The sequence below is a fragment of the Xenopus laevis genome, chromosome 2S (genome assembly GCF_017654675.1).
Source record: "Xenopus laevis strain J_2021 chromosome 2S, Xenopus_laevis_v10.1, whole genome shotgun sequence".
NCBI classification, from domain to species: domain Eukaryota; kingdom Metazoa; phylum Chordata; class Amphibia; order Anura; family Pipidae; genus Xenopus; species Xenopus laevis.
Genome location: NC_054374.1, coordinates 128867657 through 128892279, shown reverse-complemented (window position 1 = coordinate 128892279; position 24623 = coordinate 128867657). Strand labels below are relative to the sequence as shown.

The 24623-nt window shown below is 44.7% G+C and overlaps 1 protein-coding gene across 1 annotated transcript in view; it reads right to left on the bottom strand.

Annotated features, from left to right (window-relative positions):
• Positions 1–11574: 11574 nt before the first annotated feature.
• Positions 11575–24623, bottom strand: part of cs.S (citrate synthase S homeolog) — a 32084-nt gene continuing 19035 nt past the window's right edge. Inside the window, exons 6-11 of the mRNA XM_018250005.2 lie at positions 21708–21896; positions 15600–15799; positions 15388–15517; positions 15206–15307; positions 14907–15116; positions 11575–13356 (exon numbers count right to left, since the gene is read on the bottom strand). Of these exons, the coding sequence (XP_018105494.1) occupies positions 13186–13356; positions 14907–15116; positions 15206–15307; positions 15388–15517; positions 15600–15799; positions 21708–21896 (1002 nt within the window). The 3' untranslated portion in view covers positions 11575–13185. The remainder of the gene's footprint in view (positions 13357–14906; positions 15117–15205; positions 15308–15387; positions 15518–15599; positions 15800–21707; positions 21897–24623) is intronic.

Here is a 24623-nt window from a genome sequence, read left to right as displayed (position 1 = left end):
CGCACACAAGATGTAGCTGTTCTTTTACACAAACTTCAGTTTATAGTTTGGGATGATTGTTGTGCTTTTAATATTGTGGTTAAGCAGTGCACACCAGTGACTTCAGCATAAGAGAAGCATGTTGTATGTGCTCAGGTTGAGTACAAAGAGGGCATTAGTAAGTGTTGGGACTAGACTATACATTTATTGCCCGGCCCAGACTGGAAATCTGTAGATTCTGGCAAGTGCCAGAGGGGCCTAAGGCAGTCTTGTGCAAGTAGGATAAACAGAAGGATCTGTGTTAGGGCGGTGGCAGACAGGGAGATTAGTCGCCCAGCAACAAATCTTCTCTACTGCAGGCAACTAATCTCCCTGAAATGTCTTCCCACTGGCAAGAATACGAATCGCCGGTATCATGAGACCATGATTATCTTGAAATGATCGTTTAAATGTCCATCAACTAAAAAGACCATTTCAGGCGATATTGCCAGCAAAACTGAAGGGTAGCCCAAAGTTGCCCTTGGGCAACTATTGAAAATGCATCGCCGCGTGTGCATTAGCGCAGGCGATTTTGCGCTGTAGCCTATGGGGAAAAGACGCTGAGGCAGTTCGGGGAGATAGTCGCGCAAAAGACGTGGCGATAAGTCGCCAGGCTACAAAATCTCCCCGAATCTCCTCGTCTGGCCTTACCCTTAGGGTGAAAACACACACAGTTACTAGTAATGGCTACAAACTAGACAATAGGAATAATTGGCTTTACTGACACACTTGTCTTGACACTTGCTGCTACTACTACTAGTAGCTTTGGAGCTAGTGGTAGCAGCTACTTCTTGTGGCGACACAATACCCTGCCATAGGAAATACTGAGAATTGCTTCTGCTGAAACTTAGTATTGTCTTAGTAAAGAGTTATCCCTGTTGTCTATTTTGTAGCTGTTACTAGTAGCTCTGTGTGTTTTCACTTTAAGGCTGGTGGCATACGGGGAGATTAGTCATCCAGCAACAAATCTCTACTGCGGGTGACTAATCTCCCCAAACTACCTTTGAGATTTCCGAAGTCGCTCAAAGTTGCCTCGGGCGACTTCAGAAATCCGAAGTGAATAACATTCTTTGCAGCGGGAAGGCAGTTTGGGGAGATTAGTTGCCCACAGTAGAGGAGATTTGTCACTGGGCGACTAATCTCCCTGTCTGCCACCACCCTCAGGCTGGTGGCACATGGGGAGTTTAGTCTCCAAGCAGTAAATCTTCGCTCCCTCTAGGCGTGAGTATCCTAGTCCACAAAACGATGATTTGAACGAATGATTCACCCATCTATGGTAAACGACATGGGAGGAAACTTTGTAAACGAGTAAATATGTAACATGAACAATACAGGATGTAATAAAATCACAAACACTTAATAAAACCAGTTAAAGCAATAAAAATATTTTAACACAGTGAGATTTCTGGTCAAAATCTAAGTTTTGGTAGCCAAGCTATGCGGGTTTTGTGGACACAAACAAGCGATCAGTTATGTAGAGCTGTAAATGCAATAACATGAATAAAATTGCAATGAATCACTGAAACAAAACATTTCCTATGTCTTTCTGAAGCGGGGGTGGGGGGTGTCTATATAAGAGCTTTCTGCCTTTTTTTTAGTGTTTAACATGTTTAAAGGCAGGTTTGGACACAAACACATTCACTAATTGATTCCATTATATTCCACATGGTTGTACTCCTGAGCGCTCTGAGTTTCCGTTACTCCATTTGCGTTTCAGTGCGCTTGTTTAGATGCAGCATGTTGCATCCTCTTGCGCTTGATGTGCATTCATCTATCAATAGAACAGAGGGTTGTGTTTGGCACAGAAAAAAACAACTTAATTGGGTACAAAAAAAAGTGTTCAAACATGGTGCAACACTCTTCCCAGGAGAGAGATCCTAACAGGCTCTCACTAGAAATCCTGTGTGTGTCAGGGGAGAGGCTGGGGACCTATACTTAGATATGAGTGTATATCAGCAGGACTCACTGTACAGTAACATGACACTGGCAGAATAGGGAAGGTGTCAGGTCACATCCCTGCTCTGTCTGTTACCCTTAAAGGACAAGGCAGCCCCCTGAATGAATTCTCTCACTGGCAGATCAGCCTTTCCCTAAACAGCCCTTTCTTTGGCTCTAATTCATTCTCCTAAGTCTTCACTACATCTCTGATCATGGCTGCCAACTTTGATCCACCAAAAGCATAAAGATGGTGCCACACTCTGGTAGTTTTTAATTTCCCTCCATGTCTTTCAGGTTTTGATTGCTATTTTAAGCATTTGAGATCATTTTAGCTGAGCAGCCTATCATTTTCTGCACATCTTTATATGTTTTCTTTTGCCCCTTTGCCTGCATAAAAAAACATCACATTGTATAATGTAGTAACAGTACACGTATGAGGACAAACACAGGAGAGACTGAGTGGCACATTAAGATACAGCGGAAGACCCTGCCGTATATGGAATGCAATCTGGAAGGGCTCACCGTTTAGCTGCTCACACTTTCACAGTCAGAAAAACGGAAAGAGCCATGTGTGCCATTGCCCTCAGTGACTGTGTTTGGAATCTGCTATGGTTTCAGCTTCATTCTGTTCTGCACAAATCTAAAGCCTGGCTGGGCCATGTTATATGCACAGCTGGTGTTTGGCACAGGCAGGAAGGGGTTACATAAAGCAGTGGCTTTCAGACTTCTGGTGAATTCCCCCCCATTCCCTCTTTAAGGCCGATCATTTTGTCAGGCACCCCAGTTAGTTCAGTTTAATAAGGTTACAGACATGGAAGAAAATCAATGGCAGCAAATACATTTGTCAGTGGCATATGATGTGCTAATCTTTTTCTTGGCAATACTTGCTGGCTCATTCTAGAGGAAGCCACAGGCATTGTGATGTGACTGAACTGAACACAATGTTTGTTGAGTAAAAACAAATCAGGTTCCCTACACATCCAATGCCTAAAAGTGGCCATACATGGAGAGATCCGCTCATTTGGCGATGTCGCCAAACGAGCGGATCTCCCTCCGATATGCCCACCTTGAGGTGGGCAATATCGGGCTGATCCGATCGTGGGCCCTAGGGCCCAATGATCGGATCCTAGCGAACGCTAGGGACCGCATCAACGAACAGATCTTGATCGGGGAAGCCCGTCGGGGCCCCATACACAGGCCAATAAGCTGCCGACTCGGTCTGTCGGCAGCTTTTATCGGCCCATGTATGGCCACCTTAAGTCTGCTATAGCCAAAGGTTCCCTGCCTCTACAACAGGACAGATACGCCTGCACCAATGGAAATAGGATACGCTGGAGATGAATATGAATGAAGCGGCGGACACCTGGGATCTATCTGTAAACCAGTAATCCCCAAAACATCACAATGCAGGGTCAGGCTGGGACACCAGGGGCCGACCAAAAACCGATGTGTGTGTAGAGCCCCCCAGCGGGCTTTCCGGCAGATTAGAAAATCCACGTTCAGATCGCGGACGCATCTTTCGTTGACGCAGTCCCGCGATTCGACTGCCCATTTGGCCTCCTCTCTGATCCGGTTGTTGGGCCCTAGGACCCACAAATGGATCAGCCCGATATCGCCGATCCGATTGTTGGGCCCTAGGGCCCACAAATGGATCAGCCCGATATCGCCCACTTCAATGTAGGCATATCGGGGAGAGATCCGCTCGTTTGGTGACATCTCAACGTCTATGGCCACCTTTAGACCAGGGGCCCACTCTCAGTACTATTTTCTTCCTCTCCTCACTCAACCTCTATTCTCCTAGTCTTTTCTTTACATACAATTATGCCATCTATTTAGCTTCGTTGTTCTCATAGAAATAGGGGAATGACCATGAAATAGGCCAAGTGTTTAGAAGCAGGAGGAGCCACTGACACCTGGGCTCACTGTGAGTTTTCCTGGTCTCCCCGTGGGCCAGTCACAGTGGCAATGTAACTAACCACAGCATTCTGTGCAAATAATTCATTGTGAACGATTTGGTGTTTTCATTTTCCTCTGCGATAAGACTGTAGTCAGCATGGATCCGTGTCAATGGTAAAACAATTCAATCGAGTAGTTTGATTGTTTAAAGGAGAACAAAACCCAAAAGATGCCATACTTTATTTAATGAACTCATTGTACCAGTCTAAAGTTTCAGCTTGTCAATAGCAGCAATGACCCAGGAGCTCAAACTTGTCACAGGGGTCACTGTCTTGGAAAATGACACTCACATGTTCAATGGGCTCTGAGCAGCTGTTGAGAAGCGAAGCTTAGGGGTCGTCACAAATATCAAGCAGAAAACGAGGTTGGTCTGTAATATAAACTGATGCTACAGGGCTGATTATTAAATTCTGATGCTAGTTGCACTAGTTTCTGTGCTGTCATGTAGTAATTATCTGTATTAATTACTAATCAGCCTTATATTGTGACATTTATATTCTATGTGTACTGTATATAGTGAGTGGGTCCCTGAGCTCAGTAAGTGACAGCAGCACAGAGCATGTGCAGTGAATCAGCAGAAAAGGAGATTTTGTGTACTCACCGTTAAATCTTTTTCTCTTCAGTCACTTGGGGGACACAGGGACAATGGGGTATAGCTAGTACCATTAGGAGGCAGGACACAACTACAAAAAAGACAACTGGCTCCTCCCCCACTGGCTATACCCCCAGCAGGCTGGAGAAGAGCTCAGTTTGTACCAAAGTCAACAGGATATGACATAACGCAATAAAAACTTTTCAAAAAAGCCAATAACTGCTAACAAGAAAAAACGGTTAACTTGTCTGACGGAAGTGAAAAAACCTCAACCCAGGGAGGGAAGCCCTGTGTCCCCCAAGTGACTGAAGAGAAAAAGATTTAACGGTGAGTACACAAAATCTCCTTTTCTCAAAGTCAGCTTGGGGGAAACAGGGACAATGGGGACGTACCAAAGCTGTCCCCTAACAACCGGGTGGGAAAAAAGAGGTTTAATTGGTGTCAGCCACCGCGGCCTGAAGCACTTTTCTGCCAAAGCGAGTGTCAGATGCCGCAAAGGTGTCAAAATGATAGAATTTTGCAAACGAATGGACAGAGGTCCAAGTCGCTGCTTTGCATAGCTGGTCAGCTGATGCCTGGTTTCTGAAGGCCCAAGACGTACTCACACCCCTGGTCGAATGGGCTGTGACCTTGGACGGAGGTGAGCGACCCCGGGCCTTGTATGCGCCTTGTATAGCTTGTTTGATCCAGCGAGAAATGGATTGTTTGGTAGCCGATGCGCCTCGACGGGAGCCTGAGGGAAGTACCAGCAGGGAATCGGACTTGCGGAAGTCTTGAACTCTGAAGAGGTAAAACTTTAAGGCCCGCACTGGGTCCAGAGTGTGCAGTGCCCGTTCCTTCTGATTCGCTGGAGACGGGCAGAAGGAAGGAACCACGATCTCTTGGTTTATATGAAAATCCGAGACCACTTTAGGTAGGAAGGATGGTATGGTACGAAGGACCGCTCTGTCTTGATGGAAGACGAGGTAAGGCGACTTGTAGGAGAGAGCGCCGAGCTCAGAAACCCGTCTTGCTGTAGCAATAGCCAGGAGGAAAACTGTTTTCCAGGTCAGGAACTGAATGGGCACCGATCCCAGGGGTTCAAAGGGAGGAAGTTGAAGTGCCCGGAGCACTAACGTGAGGTCCCAGGTAGGTGCGGGAGCCCTGACAGGCGGAGTCACATGAGCCACTCCTTGCATGAAGGTTTTAACGTCAGGAAGCAGGGCAAGTCTTTTCTGGAAAAGCACTGAGAGAGCTGAGAGTTGAGATTTGAGGGAACCCAAAGACAGTCCTAGCGATAGGCCTTCCTGCAGGAACTCCAGTAAGGTAGGTAGAGAAAATAGCCGGAAGCTAACCTTGCGAGTGAAACACCATTGGCGGTAGGTGGACCAGACCCTGTGATATGCCCTGGCTGAAACCGGTTTCCGAGCCGCACACATGGTGCGTGCCACGGCTCGAGAAAAACCCTTTTGAGTCAGAATCTTGGTCTCAAGAGCCACGCCGTCAAATTGAGGTAGGTCGGGTTTGGATGTAAAATCGGACCCTGAGTGAGAAGGTCTGGAAGAGGAGGCAGAGGCCACGGTTCTGCGACGGAGAGGGTGAGAAGGTCCGTGAACCAAGCTCGTCGAGGCCACCTCGGTGCTATGAGGATGAGGGTGGACCGTTCCCGCTGGAGCTTTCTGATCGTCCTGGGGATTAGCGGAGTGGGCGGAAAGGCATACGCCAGCTGAAAGGGCCAGTCGGCTGTCAGAGCGTCCACGTTTAGGGCTAGTGGGTCTCTGTAACGAGCTAGGAAGTGTGGTACCTTTCTGTTGTGCCTGGTCGCCATGAGGTCCACCTCTGGAATGCCCCATCTTGAAGTTATCTCTTGAAATACTTCGTCCTTTAGTGTCCACTCACCTGGATCCAGGGATTGCCTGCTTAGGAAGTCGGCTTCCCAGTTCAGTAGTCCCGGTATGAAGATGGCGGACAGCTGTACGCTGTGAGCCTCGGCCCACTGGAATATGATTTTTATCTCGCTTAGAGCCGCCCTGCTCCTTGTGCCGCCCTGGTGGTTGATGTAGGCCACCGCCGTGGAATTGTCCGACTGTATTTTCACCGCCTGCCCCGTGAGGGCCTGCTGCCAATGGATGAGGCCTAGGCGAATTGCACGGATCTCGAGCAGAGTGATCTGCAACTTCTTTTCGGTGAGGTTCCACTGCCCTTGGGCCGACCTGCCTTCGAGCACCGCTCCCCAGCCGAAGAGGCTTGCGTCGGTCGTGAGAATGCGCCAACTGGGGTCCCCTAGGCGCTTTCCCTTTGAGAGGTGAGTGGAGTTGAGCCACCACAGAAGGGACGTCCGAGTTTGAGGAGAGAGGATTATCTCTTGTAGTAAGGACTTCCGTCTCCAGGTGCTGAGAATGTTCCACTGGAGCTCCCGGAGATGAAATTGGGCGAAGGGGACCGCTTCTATTGTGGAAACCATGACACCCAGCACCTTCATGCAGAACCTGACTGGATGCTGAGGCTTCTGCAGCAGTGACCGAACCAATGCTTGGAGATGAACAATCTTCTCCTGAGGGAGGGAGATCCTCTGAGTCAGAGTGTTGAAGTTCATGCCCAGAAAGTTCATGGATTGACTGGGGATTAGGGAGGATTTGTGAAGGTTGAGAACCCAACCTAATTCCCGAAGCTTCTCCATGGAGACCTGGAGTGACCGCTGGGCCTCCTGGGGGGAAGGCGCTTTGATCAAAAGGTCGTCCAGGTACGGGGTGATCGAGACCCCCTCGTTGCGGATCAGTGCAGTGGCAGCCGCCATGATCTTCGTGAAGACCCGGGGAGCTGACGTGAGTCCGAATGGTAAACTTGTGAATTGGTAGTGGAAGTTTTGGAAGGCAAAGCGCAAGAATCTCTGATGAGGAGGGAAAATGGGAACATGAAGGTAAGCGTCCTTTATGTCGAGAGACATGAGGAATTGCCCTGGAGACATCGCTGCAATGACAGACCGGAGGGATTCCATTTTGAATTTCCTTGGACGAATGAGCTTGTTCAGTTCTTTTAAGTCTAGGATCGGCCGGACTGAGCCGTCCTTTTTGGGGACTATGAACAGGTTTGAATAGTAGCCCCTGAATTGTTCGTCCGGGGGGACGGGAGTAACCACTCCTGCTAGGAGAAGGTTGGAGATGGCCGTCTGAAAAGCTGCACACTTGCCTGGTTCTTGAGGAATTCTTGACATGAAGAATCGGTGAGGTGGGATAGATGAAAACTCTAGATGGTAGCCTCGAGTAACCACCTCGTGAATCCAGGTGTCCTGAACAAGAGATACCCACGTGTTTGCAAAGTGGGACAATCTCCCCCCCTATAAAGTTCGGGGCGGGGAGTACGGCGTCATGCCGAAGTAGTCTTGTCGGTGGGCTTGGAGGAGTGCTTTCGGTTCTGCCAGGGAGTTCGATGTTTGTTGGCGAAACGCCCCTTGTTTGCAAAGGACTGTCTTGGAGGAGAGGATCTCGCGCTCTTGGTCTGAGAGCCATGAAAAAACCTGTTCTTCCGAAAGGAGGGACGTGCCTTGGGTTGGGGGAGAAGAGTGCTTTTGCCCCCGGTAGCTTGACTAATGATCTTGTCAAGATCAGGTCCGAAGAGGAGCTTCCCTTTGAACGGGATGGAGGTCAGGGACTTCTTAGAGGATAGGTCCGCTGACCATAGTTTCATCCATAAGGATCTGCGGGCTGCCACCGAGAGAGCGGAGGCTCTGCTGATAGCTTGAGTGGCGTCAAGCGAGGCTTCACACATGTAGTCATTGGCTTCTTTGATTTGAGATGCCAGCTGTGAGAGTTCGTGACGTGGTGCTCCGTCTGAAATGGCGGTGATAAGAGTGTCAGACCAGGATTGAACAGCTCGGCTAACCCATGCCGTCGCTAGGACCGGCCTCAGCGAGGATCCGGAAGCTGCGAATGATGAGCGTAGTAAACTCTCTAACTTTTTGTCCATAGAGTCCTTGAAGGAGGACGCGTCAGGGACTGGTAAGGCCGTGTTCTTAGAGAGGCGGGATACTGGGGCGTCCACGGATGGAGGAGCAGCCCATTTTTCAGTAAGTTCAGGTGGAAAAGGATACAACTTCAGGAAACGACGGTTTGTTTGAAAACGTCTCTCGGGTGTGTCCCACTCTTGTTGGATAATTTGTTCAAGCTGGTTGTGGGAAGGAAACATCGGTGAAGTCTTGTTGCGTCGCTTGAAGAGAGACTTGGAAGACTCCGCACGGACCTCCGGTTCCTGGAGGTGGAGGGTTTCTAGTACCGAGGAGATAAGGGAGTCCACGGTGTCAGAAGAGATTTTAGGATCATCGTGGTCCGAATCAGAAAAACATTCCCCATCTGAATGATCCTGTTCATCCCCAGAATCAGGAGGTGAAAAAATCCTCGGTGGAGAATCGCTATCGTCTTCTGACGGGGAGGGGGCCCTGCGTTTGGAGGGTCTAGGTTTATGACTGTCAAGGCGAGAAAGCAATTTGTCTAGAGACTGTGCTAGTTTTGGAATGCCTGTGGCCAATTGGGCCGCCCACTCAGGTGCTGCCTGTACTCGGCGTGGGGAGGCTTCAGGACTGGATGCTAAGGGATCCCCCTGGGCAGCCTGATTCACCAGAGGTGGAGAAGGTGGTGAGGGTTCAGAAACCTGCTGTGGAGAGCACTGGTTGCATAGGGCTGATTTGTGCCCTGTGGGCAAATGTTTGCGGCATTTGGCACAAGACAGAAAAGTGACCAGGGCTGTGGTTGCCCCCCTAGAGAAGAGGTTGGCACTGGGTCCATCAGACATATTGGAAAAATATATGGAATACCTGGGAGAATAACCCAGTAGAATATAGCCTGACACTTAGCTGAGCAGTAGGAGAGAATCGAGTTGTCAATTCTGCAGTGGTGCCTTGTGTCTCTGCTGCCAGAGAATGGTAGTCTGGGAGCAGCGTCTGTGTGTGGCTAGTCCCGTGTGCGCGATCCAAAATGGCGGCCGCGAGTGTGAAGGGCGCGCTCAAGATCACGCGAGAGGCCCGGGGACCGCGGGAAAATACTTCTGCAATACCAAAATGGCGTCCGGAAACTGCGCCTACTGAGCGCATCCAACCGCGTCTGAGCGGCAGAGAGAGAGAGAGCTCTCTGCGGCTGGCGAGTCCCCTGTGTGTAGGAGCCGCGACTGGAACCGCGTGTGTAGGAGGCCCCTGCGCTGATATCAGGGAATGCCTCCCTGCTCGCTGTGGCTGCCCCCAGAGATTTAGGGGAAACACAGCGTGGGAAAAAACCCCTCCCCTTACCTCTCCAATGAGTTTGTTAGGGGGTGAAGGGAATCCAATCTGCCCTCCATAGTTACGGGAGGGAGAAGGGAAGGGGGAGAGGGAGCCCACTGGGACTTACCTGTCCTGTAGACCGCTCTCCCAGTTCTGTCTGCCGGCCAGCCTGGTCTCCTCCTGTAAAGGGAGGAGAGGAATTGGCTGAGTGGTCTGTGTAAAACACCTGTGACCCCAGAGACAGATCCCACGTTGGAAGGTGCCAATGAGGTACTTTACACAGTGTAAAGGTTCAAGCAACCCCCTGGTGTCAGCAAGGCTGACTAAAAGACAATAAGTATAAAATAAAAAATTCTTCTGTCCTAACCTCCTGAGGACACAACTAAAACTGAGCTCTTCTCCAGCCTGCTGGGGGTATAGCCAGTGGGGGAGGAGCCAGTTGTCTTTTTTGTAGTTGTGTCCTGCCTCCTAATGGTACTAGCTATACCCCATTGTCCCTGTGTCCCCCAAGCTGACTTTGAGAAAAGAAGATGGGGAGCTACTGGGGCATCTTTGGAGACACAAATCTTTATTGCTAAAGGGCTGTGGTTTCCTTGGGCCAAAAATATAATGTACAACATTTCTAGCTCCTTCTTTAGTTAAGGTTTAGTTCTCCTTCAAATAACATAAGTAAGTCTATATTTGACCCCGAGGTATTCCCAACAGTTTCACCAGTGAATGGACATGCCGTATGTTTAGCCAAATTCAAACCAGTAATATTAAAGACATGGTCAATGATGCCTCTTACTGAACATTATATATAGATGGGCTGCCTGTACCTATACAAGTAGTTCCACTGGTATGAGAGGAGATCCCCAGCCTTCTGCTTCTCTATGGCATTCCATGCCTGAATTCCTCTATATCCCCCTTCCTGACACATCTCTACAGGGGGAAATGTAATTTAAGTCCGTAATTTAAGTATATTCGCAATGCGAAAAGTTATGCCTTTGTGCGAATACATTTTTCCTTTGCCTGAATTTAATATTGCTTTTGTGAACCCAGAAACTTTAGCGACCTTTTCAGACATTGCAAGAAGATTTGCCAATGTCATAGTTTGCTCCAATGCGCAGTGAATGTGATAAAACTTCTTACTGAAAAAGCTTTGCTCCAAACGATTCCACCACCTTCAAGTGCTTCTTAAAAGTGCACAATTAAAATTCACAATGCAATAACTGTTTAAAGGAGAAGGAAAGGTTAAAACTAAGTAAGCCTTATCAGAAAGGTCCACCTAAATATACCAGTAAACCCTCAAAGTAGTGCTGATCTAAGTCCTTTGTCAAAAAAACAAAAAACACAGCATTTCTTTCCTTCTATTGTGTACACATGGGCTTCTGTATCAGACTTCCTGCCTTCAGCTTAAACCTAATTGCCCTGGGTGTGAGCATGCTCAGTTTGCTCCTCTCCCCCCCCCCTTCTCTGCTTTAATCTGAGCCCAGAGAGACTCAGGCAGGAAGTGATGTCACACCAAGCTAATACTGCAGCTGCTATCCTAAACAGAGAGCTTCTAGAGCTTTTTACTCAGGTATGGTATATCATTCTACTACAGAATAAATATAGCATTCTAGCTTGCACTATTGTAGTTAATCTATTGGCAATAAAATGCCTCCAAAGCTTTCTGTCTCCTTTAAGGAAGAATATTACATTGCAAAATGCAAATTTCTATTCTTATTTGTTCAAATTGTTTTCCTCTCTATGACTTTTATTACATTCCCCCCACAAATCATTAGCATGCTTCAGTCTAAAATATATTTGGGGTGTGTGTTTGTGTGGTCTATACAAAATTCTTAGAGCCAGAGAGATGTGTAGGTAATAAAAACATTTATTTTGCATTTATACAGAACAACCTTAAGTCTGTTGTAATTTGGAATATCAATCCACAATTTGCAGAGCATTTGATGGCCGATTAGTCTGCACTGACAAGAACAGGTTAGGCAATACCACACAGAGAGGTCAATGGTTGGACAGGAGTGTATTAACTAATGGGTCACAATCATGTTGGTTTCATTTTTTTGAGTTTATTGGTGGACAGTCAAGCTGTAGAGCAGTGATGCCAAACTGCAACCCTCCAGCAGATGAGAATTAGGATTCCTAATATCACTAACCAGGATTTGCTAAACGGCTGTTAGCCTGACATTCCCGCACAAGAAGAAGACTAAATTAGCAGCTTGGGAAAGTGCAATCGCATATCTATGATGATTAATGAATTAATGTAGGAGGAGTGGTAAACACGCTACATAGTCAGCATTTATTTAGTCATTGTCTAGTCCGTAATAAAGCTTAAGAACTGTGGCTTTTGAAAAGCAGGACCCTGTAAGCAAAACAGGATTCTATAAAGGTAACAATACTCATCCTGCGGCTCCCTGGCATTTGCAGTTTTGGGATGCTGGGAGTTTAGAAACAGAGGCTCAAATTGCTGATCACTGCTGCGAGAAATCCTAGACTGCTGCCACAAGCAAGAGAGGGGCAAAAGTAAAGGCAGCTTTAAAAAAAAAACACAACAGAGACCACCTCTGATACTAAACCATGTGAATTCACAGTTTTGTGTGTTAAGGAGCAGTAGAGCACAGGAAGACCCAGAGTGCAATAAAACAGAGCTGCAAATAAAAGCATAACGACAGTGGGGGGACATTAAAAGCAGGACACCATCTACAATAATTCTTGCTCCTGGACTCCCTTATAATATCATTGTAATTAGCAGGCAGGGTGATCTGTCCACCTACATAAAATCTTATTTCTTAAAAACAAAGCTTGTTCAAGGGAGTGACAGATGGGGGAGCAACTGGCGATGATACAATGCCAAACCCTTACTCGACAGTCTATTCGGATGTTCCTGGGGCACCAAAACTTAAATCTTCTACTGCCTCGCAGGACAGCAGTTAAAAGGTTGCAGCAGCAGTATCACATTTTCCAAGATTTAAGAGACTAAAACCCTCACTCCTGGAGCTGTGTTGTGCTCAGCACAGGCATGTCTGTAGCTTGGTGGTTGATAATTAGATATACGAGGGGCTTGCGGAGGTTTGTGCCATACTGGCCTGTGTATAACATATGGGCCACTGCTTCTGCAGTCAAGTAACAATATTAGGAGGCAATGACTGCCCATGGCTGAATTATAAATAAGCAGAACGATGGGGGTCTGTGAGTTAATAGGTAGTGACTGAGGGGGTTCCAGAGTTCTGATTCTAACCGGCAGCACAAGAACCTATTTCCTGGTGGAGAGTCAAATAAAGATCTCTTCAGTGAGGAAACAGGCTCATACTGAGCTGCAACATGGATTCCCAGCATAAATAACCAGACGTTTTCTCATCGGAAAACAGTGGGGTGCAAAGCAGTCCGTTGAAACAAAAGGTGTACTGTCTTATTTTTAAAGAGCCCTCCATTGAAAACGGAGGAGCCCTGGCGCTTCCCATATTGATTAGCCAGACTTCGATCCGACCAGCTGCATGAGGCCATCTGTGCTCATTGATTTCGGTCTTTCCAGGGGGAATCCAAGAGCTCTGCTCCAGATAAGCTGAGCCAGAACACCCAGCGCCCGTGATACACCAAACAGAACGGTGTAGTAGTTCATCTCTGTCATGCCGTAATACTGTGGGTGAAAAAATGGTGTTATTGATCACACAGAACATACTAGACATTGTAATCATCCCCACCATGCAGTTGTGCACAATACTGCCCTGTTGTAAAGGGTTTTTTAATGGTTACCTTGACTTTGCATTCGTCTAATGGAAATATTATGCAATGTTTGAAAAAAATTTTTATTTTATTTTTTTAAAAGTGTTTTAAAGGACCAGTAACACCAAAAAATTAAAGTGTCTTAAAGTAATGACAATATAATGTACTGTTGTGCAACACTGGTAAAACTTGTGTGTTTGCTTCAGAAACTCTACAATAGTTTATATAAACAAGCTGCTGTGTAGCCATGGGGGCAGCCATTCAAGGTGGAAAAGGAAAAAGGCAGATGATACACAGCAGATAACATGTAAGCTCTGTAGTATACAATGGCATGCTTCAGAACGTATTTGTTATCTACTGTGTATCCTGTGCTTGAATAGCTGCCCCCATGGCTACACAGCAGCTTGTTTATAGAAACTATGGTTGTGTTTCTGAAGCAAACAAGACAGTTTTACCAGTGAAGGATAACACTACATTATATTGTCATTCCTTTAAAAATGAATTAAAATATTAATTCATTTGTTGTCCTGCACTGGTAAAAGTGGCAACAGATAAGGTTTGCAGAATACAATGGGTTTAGTTCTTACACAGAAATCTAAGCCCATTGTATTCTGTGAAGCTTATGTGTGACATAGCCTGTGATTTTTTCCTTTTTAGCTTGAATGGGTGTCCCCATGGCTACACAGCAGTGTTTTTATATAAACTATGGAAAAAGCAACCCCCCAGTTTTACCAAAGCAGGGCAACACTTATTTTACATAAAATATTTTAATTGCTTTAAACATTTATTTAATTTCTCACTTATTGATGTTACGTTTCCTTTTAAGAAATAGAACTCCAAGCTAAAGGACCCACAAGTACGAATGTAGTTGCTGCTCAATGTGATGCTTAATCCAAGCCTTAAAGGAAGGCAGAGGAGAGCCTTCTCAAATTAGCAGAACAACCATTTCATTTACAGGAAAGATCCATATTTTTTTTACCCTTGTATTGCAAACACAAACCCCCATTTGAAATAAAAGGCACAGGAGAAGACCAACCAATAAGAGGTTTGCTTTTAAACAGATGACCACTATAGTCTTCCTGCTGATTAGTTGCTATGGGTTACTGCCCCTGGTCAAATTTAGTGCCTTTTATTCCATAACCCCCATAATTTTCTAACACTTCCCAAATCAAAGTGGGTTGAATCCAACAGATGCTCCTAACATACTGAGTAGCACAAACATCCCCAGACCCATTTGTATCTTTATTTACAAAATTAAACTTCCGTCAAGCAGTAACCCATGACATCCAAATCAAATTGCTGCATTCATTGTTCTACTTGCAGTTGGCTTTAAAAAGCTATTCACTGATTGGTTGCTATGGGTAACTGCCCATGGGCAAATTTGCCCAGTGTTGATAAATGAGCCCCACTGATCTGTGAGTTAAAGGAGATCTAAGTAGCACTTCTTTTTTTGTTTATCCTTACCTGTAGGAGGACCCCACTGTGAGCATCCACATTGGGCCATGGATTCTTGGCTTTGCCCTGTTCCAGTAATATATTGGGAACAATCTTGTAAAGCTGAGCCACCAGTTTGAACATAGGGTCATCAGGAAGGTGCTTCAGTGCAAACTCCCTCTGACAAGTGTAGCGTGGGTCCGTTTTTCTCAACACAGCATGACCATATCCCGGGACAACCTAGTTTAAAGAATACAGAATCATGGAGATTAGATAAGTAAAGGACTGGATTGTTGGCAATATTGGAATATGTTAATGGTGGTCCATACCCTGCCAGAGTTCAGAGTGTTCCAGATGTAATCTCTCAGCTTCTCATCGGACACCTCTCCACCAAGATCCTTCTGCAGACTTGTGAGCCACACAAGAACTTCCTGCAAATGACTAAGTGTCAGACAAACAAGAGATACGAAGTACATGCTACATACCAAGAGATTAACATACAAGCAAATACCTGGTTAGCTAAACCATGAAGAGGGCCTGCCAGTCCGTTCATGGCAGCCGAAAATGATAGATAAGGATCAGACAGTGCACTTCCCACCAAGTGGCTTGTGTGAGCGCTCACGTTGCCTCCTTCATGGTCACTATGAATTAAAAAAACATAGAGGCTCAGACCTTTTGCTATTTTTCATGCAACAATTTGAAAGTGCATTGAACAGCACAAACCTGTGGATAGTCAGGTAAAGTCTCATCAGTTCTGTGAATTGCTGCTCTGTGTAACCCAGCATGTTGGTAAAGTTATGAGACCAGTCAAGATTGGAATCAATGGCTCCAATGCTACTTCCCTCACGGTAAAGATTGCGGTAGATCTTTGCAGCAACGCAAGGCAGTTTGGCAATCAGATCCATGGAATCTTCATAAACCAACTGCAATAAGAAGTACAATTTGTTATAGAAAGCTTGGAACCATGGTCACTATCCCATAATATATAAACAAATTAGGATATAAGCAACACACTGAATTGTAGACTGCTTAAACTATGGCATGTAAATACACTTACAAATCCATTGCTTAGAGGAACAAGACTAATGGGCAGATTTATTAAGGGTTGCATTGAACTGAAATGTTCAAAACTATCAAATTCAACTAGGGAATTTTTTTTAAAAAAAATTTGAATGTCATACTCTGGCCCTTTAAGAATTCGACTATTCGCCGCTTACAACCTGCTGGATTACTGTATAAGTCATTGGTAGAGGTGCAGTGACCAATTTGGAGTTGTTTGCAGCCTTCCTGACATTCAAGGTTTTTTTTTTTCGGGGAAAAAAATTGGAATCAAGTTTGGTTGAATTTGATTCGAGTTTTCAAGTCAGTAAAATTCGAGTTTTACATATTCGGTTTTTTTTCAATATATAACCGAATAATTAAATTTCAAGTAAAATCGAATTCATGTGAGTTTGAGTAAAAACTCACACGAATTCGAAATTAGACGCTTAACTATTTTGGATTTGGCAGAACCCCTGAATCTTTTGTAAAGATTCGGCCGAATACCAAACCGAATTTGCATATGAAAATTAGGGGTGAGAAGGGGAAAACATTCTTTACTACCTTGTTTTGTGACAAAAAGTCATGTGATTTCCCTCCCTGTCCCTAATTTGCATATGCTTTATACCAGTTCAGCCAGGCATTTGCTGCTGCTGCTGCAGAGAAACACCTGTCATTGCTTAGTAGGCAATAAGTATCCTGAATCCAGTTTGGAATCTGGCTGAATGCAAGCTTTTTCCCTGCAGGATTTGGCCAGATTCAGCGCCTGGTCGAACTGAATCCGAACCCTTGAAATCATGTGACTTTTTATCACTTGAACAAGGAAATTGCAAATTATTTTTACAATGCCCTTGTATGCCTAGCGTGTGGTTCTTTTTGACCCTTAGGGCAAGGCCAGACGTGTAGTTTTTACGTTGTGTTTTTAAAAAAGCTCCATCGGGCGTAAATATGCATAAACTGCACTACCACTGAAACTAATGGAAAACACACTATGGCAATTCTCACAGGGCGCTTGCAAGCAGAAATCCACCACGGGACGCCAGTATTGGCGTTTTTCAGCAGAAACGCCAATACGTCAAGAAACCACCACCACTTTACGTAAATATGTGGGGGCAGATTTACATATCGTCGAATATCGAGGGTTAATTAACCCTTGATATTTGACTGCCGAATGTAAATCCTTCGACTTTGAATATCAAAGTCGAAGGATTTACCGCAAATAGTTTGATAGAACGAAAAATCTTTCGATTGAACGATTAAATCCTACGATTTTTCTTTGACCAAAAAATTGTTAGAAAGCCTATGGGGACCTTCCCCATAGGCTAACATTGCACCTCGGTAGGTTTTAGGTGGCGAAGTAGGGGGGTCGAAGTTTTTTTTTTAAAGAGACAGTACTTCGACTATCGAATGGTCGAATATTCGTATGATTTTTAGTTTGAATCGTTCGATTCGAAGTCGTAGGTCGAAGTAGCCAATATGATGGTTGAAGTAGCCAAAGAAAAAAAAAATTCGAAATTCAAAGTTTTTTTTATTCTATTCCTTCACTCGAGCAAAGTAAATGTGCCCCATAGTGTATTTTAAATATGCCGTCAAAATTCTCGTGAGATAAATGATGTATATACGTTTTTATGGGGTATTAGGCCGGTGAAGTAATTACGTTGTGTATTGACGTCATTCCTGCTCCATTTTGCATCTAAATAGCTTTTTTATTTTTAAATAGCTTTTCTATTTCTAGCCAGCGGAATTATGGTGAACGAGAACAATGAGAAGTGCATGTTGCCAAAAGAAACCTATGTGCTGAAAAACGCATGTTGATAGTCGCGTGTGGTTTCTGTGGCGTATTTACAGCCGACCAAGCTTTTTTTAAAAACGCAACGTAGAAATGCCATGTCTGGCCTTGCCCTTACATTCCTCTGTTTGCATATGTAAATTTTGGTTTGGGATTCACCTGAATCATCCAGAAAAGATTGAAATGAATCCCAAAATAGGGGATCTGCTGCATCCCTCATCTTAGGGTCAGTCCACACGAGCAGATTCGGGGAGATTAGTCGCCCCATCGCCAAATTGCCTCTTCTTTGGGGCGACAATCTCCCTGAACTGCCTTCCCCCTGCCCTCCACCAGCTAAAAGGAAAATCGCTTGCGGCAATGCACACGTGGCACTTTGTTTTCCGAAGACGCCCGAAGTTTCCTCGAAAGGGGCCCAGTGGACTCCGATGTTAATCCTCCTGTCCACTTCCCGTCCCCGCCCACTTCCCACCCTGTGTCTCTGCTTTCCTGCTGCAGGTAAGAGAGCAGCTGAAGAAAGGGGGAGTTCGTTAGCTACAGATTAAGCCGACCCCGCAGTCCGGACCCCCTTGTCCTGTGGGTCTGCTTCCTCTATAGCAGGGGTGCCCAGGACGTAGATCGCGGTCTACCAGTAGATCCTGGTAATGTTTCTGGTAGACCGCGACCGACCAGAGAGGAGGGGACGTCGTACACAGCACCGATTGCTTTAGAAGCTTCAATCCATCTAGTGCGCACTAGGACCGCTCCTCCATCCTAGCTCCAACCTTGGCTGTGTCCCTCCCACTCCTCTCTGCACTCACTGTTTTCTAATGATTACAGGCAGCGCATGCCGTATAAGTTACAAAAACGGGGCTGCGCAAAAGTAATCGCCTTTCCTCCCCCTACTGCTGACGAGAGCGGAAGTGACTGCCTAAGAGCTGGTGAGTTTCCATGGCATGGAGGGGTCTAAGGGTCGCCCTGTCTCATACACAGGAATAATAAGGACAAGGGAATTTTTGGCTGATCCTGGGGGCGGAGGCATTTCCCAAAATCCCTTTTTGACTGGCACATCCATTTTGGCTTTGAGAGATGGCACCTTGGGCGCAATTGAGGGGGGGGGCCCTTTAAGAACTTGAATTAGACGATTCGCCACCTAAAACCTGACAAATTACTGTATAAGTCAATGGGAGAGGTCCAGGGAACAATTTGGTGATGTTTGTAGCCTTCCTGACATTGCAGAGAAAAAAGCTGGAATAGAGTTTTTATCAATAAAATTGAATTCGATTCGAGTTTTCGGGTCGTTTAAAAAAGAATCTATTTTATTAATAAATTTCAACTAGTCGAATTTATGGGAGTTAAAAAAACAAAAAAAAAAACACATGAATTTGAAATTGGACCCTTGATAAATGTGCCTCTAAATGTGTTGCATGTTCTGCTGAGCGGGTGTGTGCCAAGTCATGTGGATGGATTTCATCTGCTCAGAAAAAGTCCTCAACAACCTTGAAAACTCACATTTGGCTCATTTTCAAAAGTAGCACAGAAAGCACTTTAAATGCCACCAGCAATAAAAGGGTTAATGCTAAAGAAATCCTCATGCGCAATATGGGAATGTGAACAAGGCCTGTCACTTAGCCAAGGACATTAATGGGTGTAAAGGAAATCAGGGATGGAAAATCCTAGTCCCACCCCCAAACCAGACAGAATTAGTCCAAGGCAATCCAAGGACAGCTCAGTGTGACCTTCAGATAAAAGACTTGACTGTGTAACAGCAACACAGGGTAGAGAGGCAACAAGAAGTGAAAGTATCACCCAAGTTTTTCTTTTATCCCTTGTAAAAAAAAAAAAAAAAAAACACAAAACAAATTCCTATGGTCAGTGACTCAATAAAAAGGCATGGCGCACATTGTCCTGTAGAGGGCAGGATTCCCCAGCAAGCTCAATTCATTTCCCATTTGGCCAATACTAGCTGGAACTAAATGTAGCGACAATATTTATCTTGCATTCAGATTCGGAATCACAAACACAGTGCAGCTTTAGGGAATGGGACTTGAGGGATTTTTTTTTTTCATGTTGCAATTCATCAAAAAATGAGATTTGTTGCTGCAAATCCTCCTTCTCTAAATAAGTCACCAAGTAACATTATCTTGCATGAAATGTGTTCTTAAAGGGGTGGTTCACCTTTAAGTTAACTTTTAGTATGTTATAGAATGGCTAATTCTAAGCAACTTTTTGATTGGTCTTCGTTATTTATTTTTTTAAAAAGTTTTTGAATTATTTGCCTTCTTCTGACTCTTTCCAGTTTTCAAATGGGGTCACTGACCCCCATCTAAAAACAAACACTCTGTAACGGCTACACATGTATTGTTTTTCATTACTCTTCCTACTATTCAGGCACTTTAGTCTCTTATTTACATTAATGCATGGTTGCTAGGGAAATTTGGACCCTAGCAACCCTAATGTTGAAATTGCAAACTGGAGAGCTGCTGAATAAAAAAAGCTAAATAACTAAACCCCCCCACCCCACAAATAATGATAAATGAAAACCAACTGCAAATTGTCTCAGAATATTAGTCTATATCATGCTAAAAGTTAATTTAAAGGTGGACAACCCCTTTAAAGGGATTCTGTCCTGATTTTTATGATGTTTTTATTTCTAAATTACACGGTTTACACTGTAAATAATTCACTACCATATAAAATTTCACTCCAGAACCAGGAAGTGTATTTTTTTTAGTTGTAATATTGGTGTGTAAGCAGCCATCTCAGGTCATTTTGCCTGGTCATGTGATTTCAGAAAGAGCCAGCACTTTAAGATGGAACTGCTTTCTGGCAGGCTGTTGTTTCTCCTACTCAATGTAACTGAATATGTCGCAGTGGGACCTGGATTTTACTATTGAGTGTTGTTCTTAGATCTACCAGGCAGCGGTTGTCTTGTGTTACGGAGCTGCTATCTGGTTACCTTCCCATTGTTCTGTTAGGCTGCTTGGGGGGGGGGGGGTTGATACCACTCCAACTTGCAGTACAGCAGTAAAGAGTGACTGAAGTTTGTCAGAGTCACATGATTGGGGTAGCTGGGAAACTGACAATATGTCTAGCCCCATGTCAGATTTCAAAATTAAATATAGAAAAAAAATCTGTTTTGAGAAACTGATTTCAGTGCAGAATTCTGCTGGATCAGCACTATTAACTGATACATTTTGAAAAAAACATGTTTTCCCATGACAGTATCCCTTTAAGGGCTATATCACACATAAAATTTGTTTGCAAGCTGAAAAACACCAAAACCATCTCTTGTCTGTTCCACGTCGACATGACTGACATCTGTTGCCAGTGCGCACGAGGCAGATTGTGCCACAAAAATGCAGACATTTTCCATCTGTCCATGTGTGCACTGAAAGGCAGATACTAGTTAGGGTAAAGTGGAACAACATGGGGCAGCAGTGGTGTTTTTTCTGTCTGCAGAGAAAAGCCACGAGTGATGCAGCACTTTATTCAAAATGCTTGTGAAGAAAGGGGTCTACTCAAAAAGTATCCATGGGCCTTTATGGAAGATATGTAGAAGTGATAATGTCACTATGCCCAACAAAAACCAACTACCGAAACCTTTTGGTTCCTCTGCTGATGCACCATCAGGACATAACAGATCTTCTACAGCTACTGGGAGAAAACCCAATATGGTTTCCCACTGATTGAAATGTGAAGCACCAAACAGCTTAAAAATACACTAAGCTTTCCGGAAAAAAAAAAAAAAATGCTTTACAGCAATTGCCCAGGTTATTAATTCTTTCAATGTGCAGACTACACGATTGGCCATTTGAAGTAGAGCTGCACCAAATACACCATTTTAATTGGGTCAATTCCTCCACAAAGGGTTTAGTGGAGAACTAAACTATAAGATTATGCTCAGCTGTCGAGAGTTTTTAAGCCAGGTTTGGATATGGATTTGATTTAGCTGAATACAAAACCAAATATTGGACTAGGAGCCTTTAAATATACAATGGAGTCCTAGGAGTATGCACATCACTTACCTCCCAGTACTTGGATTTGTTGACCCCTTCAGCATAGGCCCGAGCAAAATGACTCTCACTGTTCAATGCAGTGATGGCGGCACTGAGCTGTGACATGGGGTGAAGGTTGGTGGGGAAGTTGTCCAGCATGGTGGCCACATGGGAAGGAAGAGCAGCTCTCTTTGCCCATTCCTTGGAAATCCAGTTCACCTGTAAATAGAAGAGAGATAGAATGCTCAGTTTTTCTGTATTGCTATGCAAGAAGGAACTCACTATCTGTTGGTGCTTTGTATTATTATACCTGCAGTTTATTGGTTACCTTGGGTCTATTGCTCAGGTACAATTTGCCAAGTGTTGATATAGGAGCCCCACTATCATGTCAGTTAACACGAAGATGCTGATTACTAACACTTTCTCTGAAATACTCAGAAGAGAAGCAGATCAGTCTGGATAATTGTGCTGAAAAGCTACAGCAGGACTTCCCCAACTGGAAAGCCCAAGGGACAAGGAATGTTTAAGGTCTGGCTGAAGGTGCCACAGACTTCATTCTAATGTGCCTTTTTTTCCCTAAAGGGGGTGGTTCACCTTTAAGTTAAGTATTTTACAAAATGGCTTATTCTAAGCAACTTTTCAATTAGTCTTCAATATTTATTGTTTTTTAAATGATTTGCCTTCTTCTTCGGACTCTTTCCAGCTTTCAAATGGGGGTCACTGACCCCATCGAAAGATAAATGCAATGTAAGGCTACATATTTATTGTTATTGCTATTTTTTATTACTCATTTTTCTAACAAACAGTCTCCTATTCATATTCAAGTCTCTTTTCTAAATTAATGCATGGTTCATAGGGTAACATGGACCATAGCAACAAGATTGCAGAAACTGCAAACAGGAGAGCTGCTGAATAAAGCAAAAACTACAAATCTTATGAAATCAATTGCAAACAGTCTCAGAATATCATTCTCTACGTCATACTAAAAGTTAACTCAAAGGTGAACAACCCCTTTCAGTTGGGTTAAAAAACATGAATCTACTATATAAACAATGCAGCGCTCAAAAGAAATAAACAGTGACATTTAGCAAAAATGGGGCAATTACTTTTGCTAGAAGAAAAAGAGGGATTCATGACCACAGACATGGAAGCGCAAGTGCCATTTGGAGCACTCTTCTATACACCTTAATGGGATGCAAGGACTTGTTCAGTATAAAAATAAAATCTGGGTAAATAGATTGGCTGTGCAAAATAAAAAATGTTTCTAGTATAGTCAGTTAGCCAAAATGTAATATATAAAGGCTGGAGTGACTGGATGTGTAACAGAACAGAGCACTACTTCCTGCTTTGCAGCTCTCTTGGTTTCCACTGATTGGTTACCAGGCAGTAACCAATCAGTCACTTGAGAAGGTCACATGGGTCATAACTGTTTGCAATTGACCCTTAGCATGCAGCTCAGATTAAAAAGCGAACTCACTGAACAGTTATGTCCCATGTGGCCCCCGTACAAGTCACTGACTAACTCAGAGTTAGAGAGCTTAAAGGAAACCCTATAGAATAAAAACCCATACCCCCCTCCTCCCACCAGGCTAACTGCCCCACCGGGAAAAAGCCCCATACTTTATACTTACCCCTTGTCGCAGATTCTGGCAACGGACGTCACGGCATCCATCTTCCGGGTCATCGGTATGTCGGCGCATGCACAGTTGGAGCAATTTGCCGGTTTTCGACAACTGAAATTGACGGAGATTGCCGATCTCCCAGTCAGTTTACAGAGGACCCGGAAGATGGATGCCGTGAAATCCGCTGCCAGAATCTGTGACGAGGGGTAAGTATAAAGTATGGGGCATTTCCCTGGGGGGGGGGGGGCAGTTAGCCTGGGGGGGAGGAGGGAGGGAGGTCTACCTGGGGTGGAGGGGTACGGGTTTTTTTTTTCTACAGGGTTTCCTTCTCCTTTAAAAACAGGAAGTAGTGTGCTGTTCTGTTACACATCCAGCCACTCCAGCCTTTATACATTACATTTTTGGCTAACTATATTAGAAACATTATGTTATTTTGCACATACTGTGTATTTAGCCAGTTTTTATTCTTACACTTCCTTTAAATGGAAATGACAGAGGCCATTTATGCCAATTAATTCTCCTTTGAGGAACAGCAATTAAACCCAGTGGTTTAGAGGAATCATATGAGGCAAAGATGGCCACAAAGATAAAAGTTTTTACTTTAATGAATGCAACTCAAAGGTCAGATGAAAAGCTGTGTTTTATTGTGGGAAAGTTACACACAGCATGAGATAAATACACCTTTGGGGACACCCATAAAAGCAACGCTAGAGGCCAACAAATAAAGCACACAACACAAAGGCTTTATCTGGGTCTATTTGCGGTATTTTAATAGAGTATACTGAAAACGTGGTCCGTAAAGCAGTGGCAACTATGCAATGTACCTGGGTAGTTATGCCTTAAAGCAATTCTGACACGTTCCTATAAAATTCATAGGAACATGTCAGTATGAAGAAAATGCTGCACACAAAATATTTCCTGCAAAGGACCCCCAGCTAATCCGCCCCCAGCCCTGTGCACCTTTCTCAGCCGAATCCCTCCATGCACTGACTGATCTTCCAGGTTGCTTCACTGATGCAGGGCTGGGGGGCGGAGCGATCCTTCCATAGGCTGAATTCCTGTTGTGATACGTAATTAGCCAATGGAACGATCGTGCTGCCCCCAGCCCTGCATCAGTGAAGCAACCCGGAAGATGTAGGAAACAGTTGAAGAGATTTAAGGTGGCCATACACGGGCCTATAAAAGCTGCCAGATCTCGATCGGATTAAAAATCCCGTCGGATCACGGCTGCATCTGTTCATTGATGCGGTCCCGCAATCCGACCACCAATTACTATTCGTTAGGATCCGATCGTTGGGCCCTAGGGCCCACGATCGGATCAGCC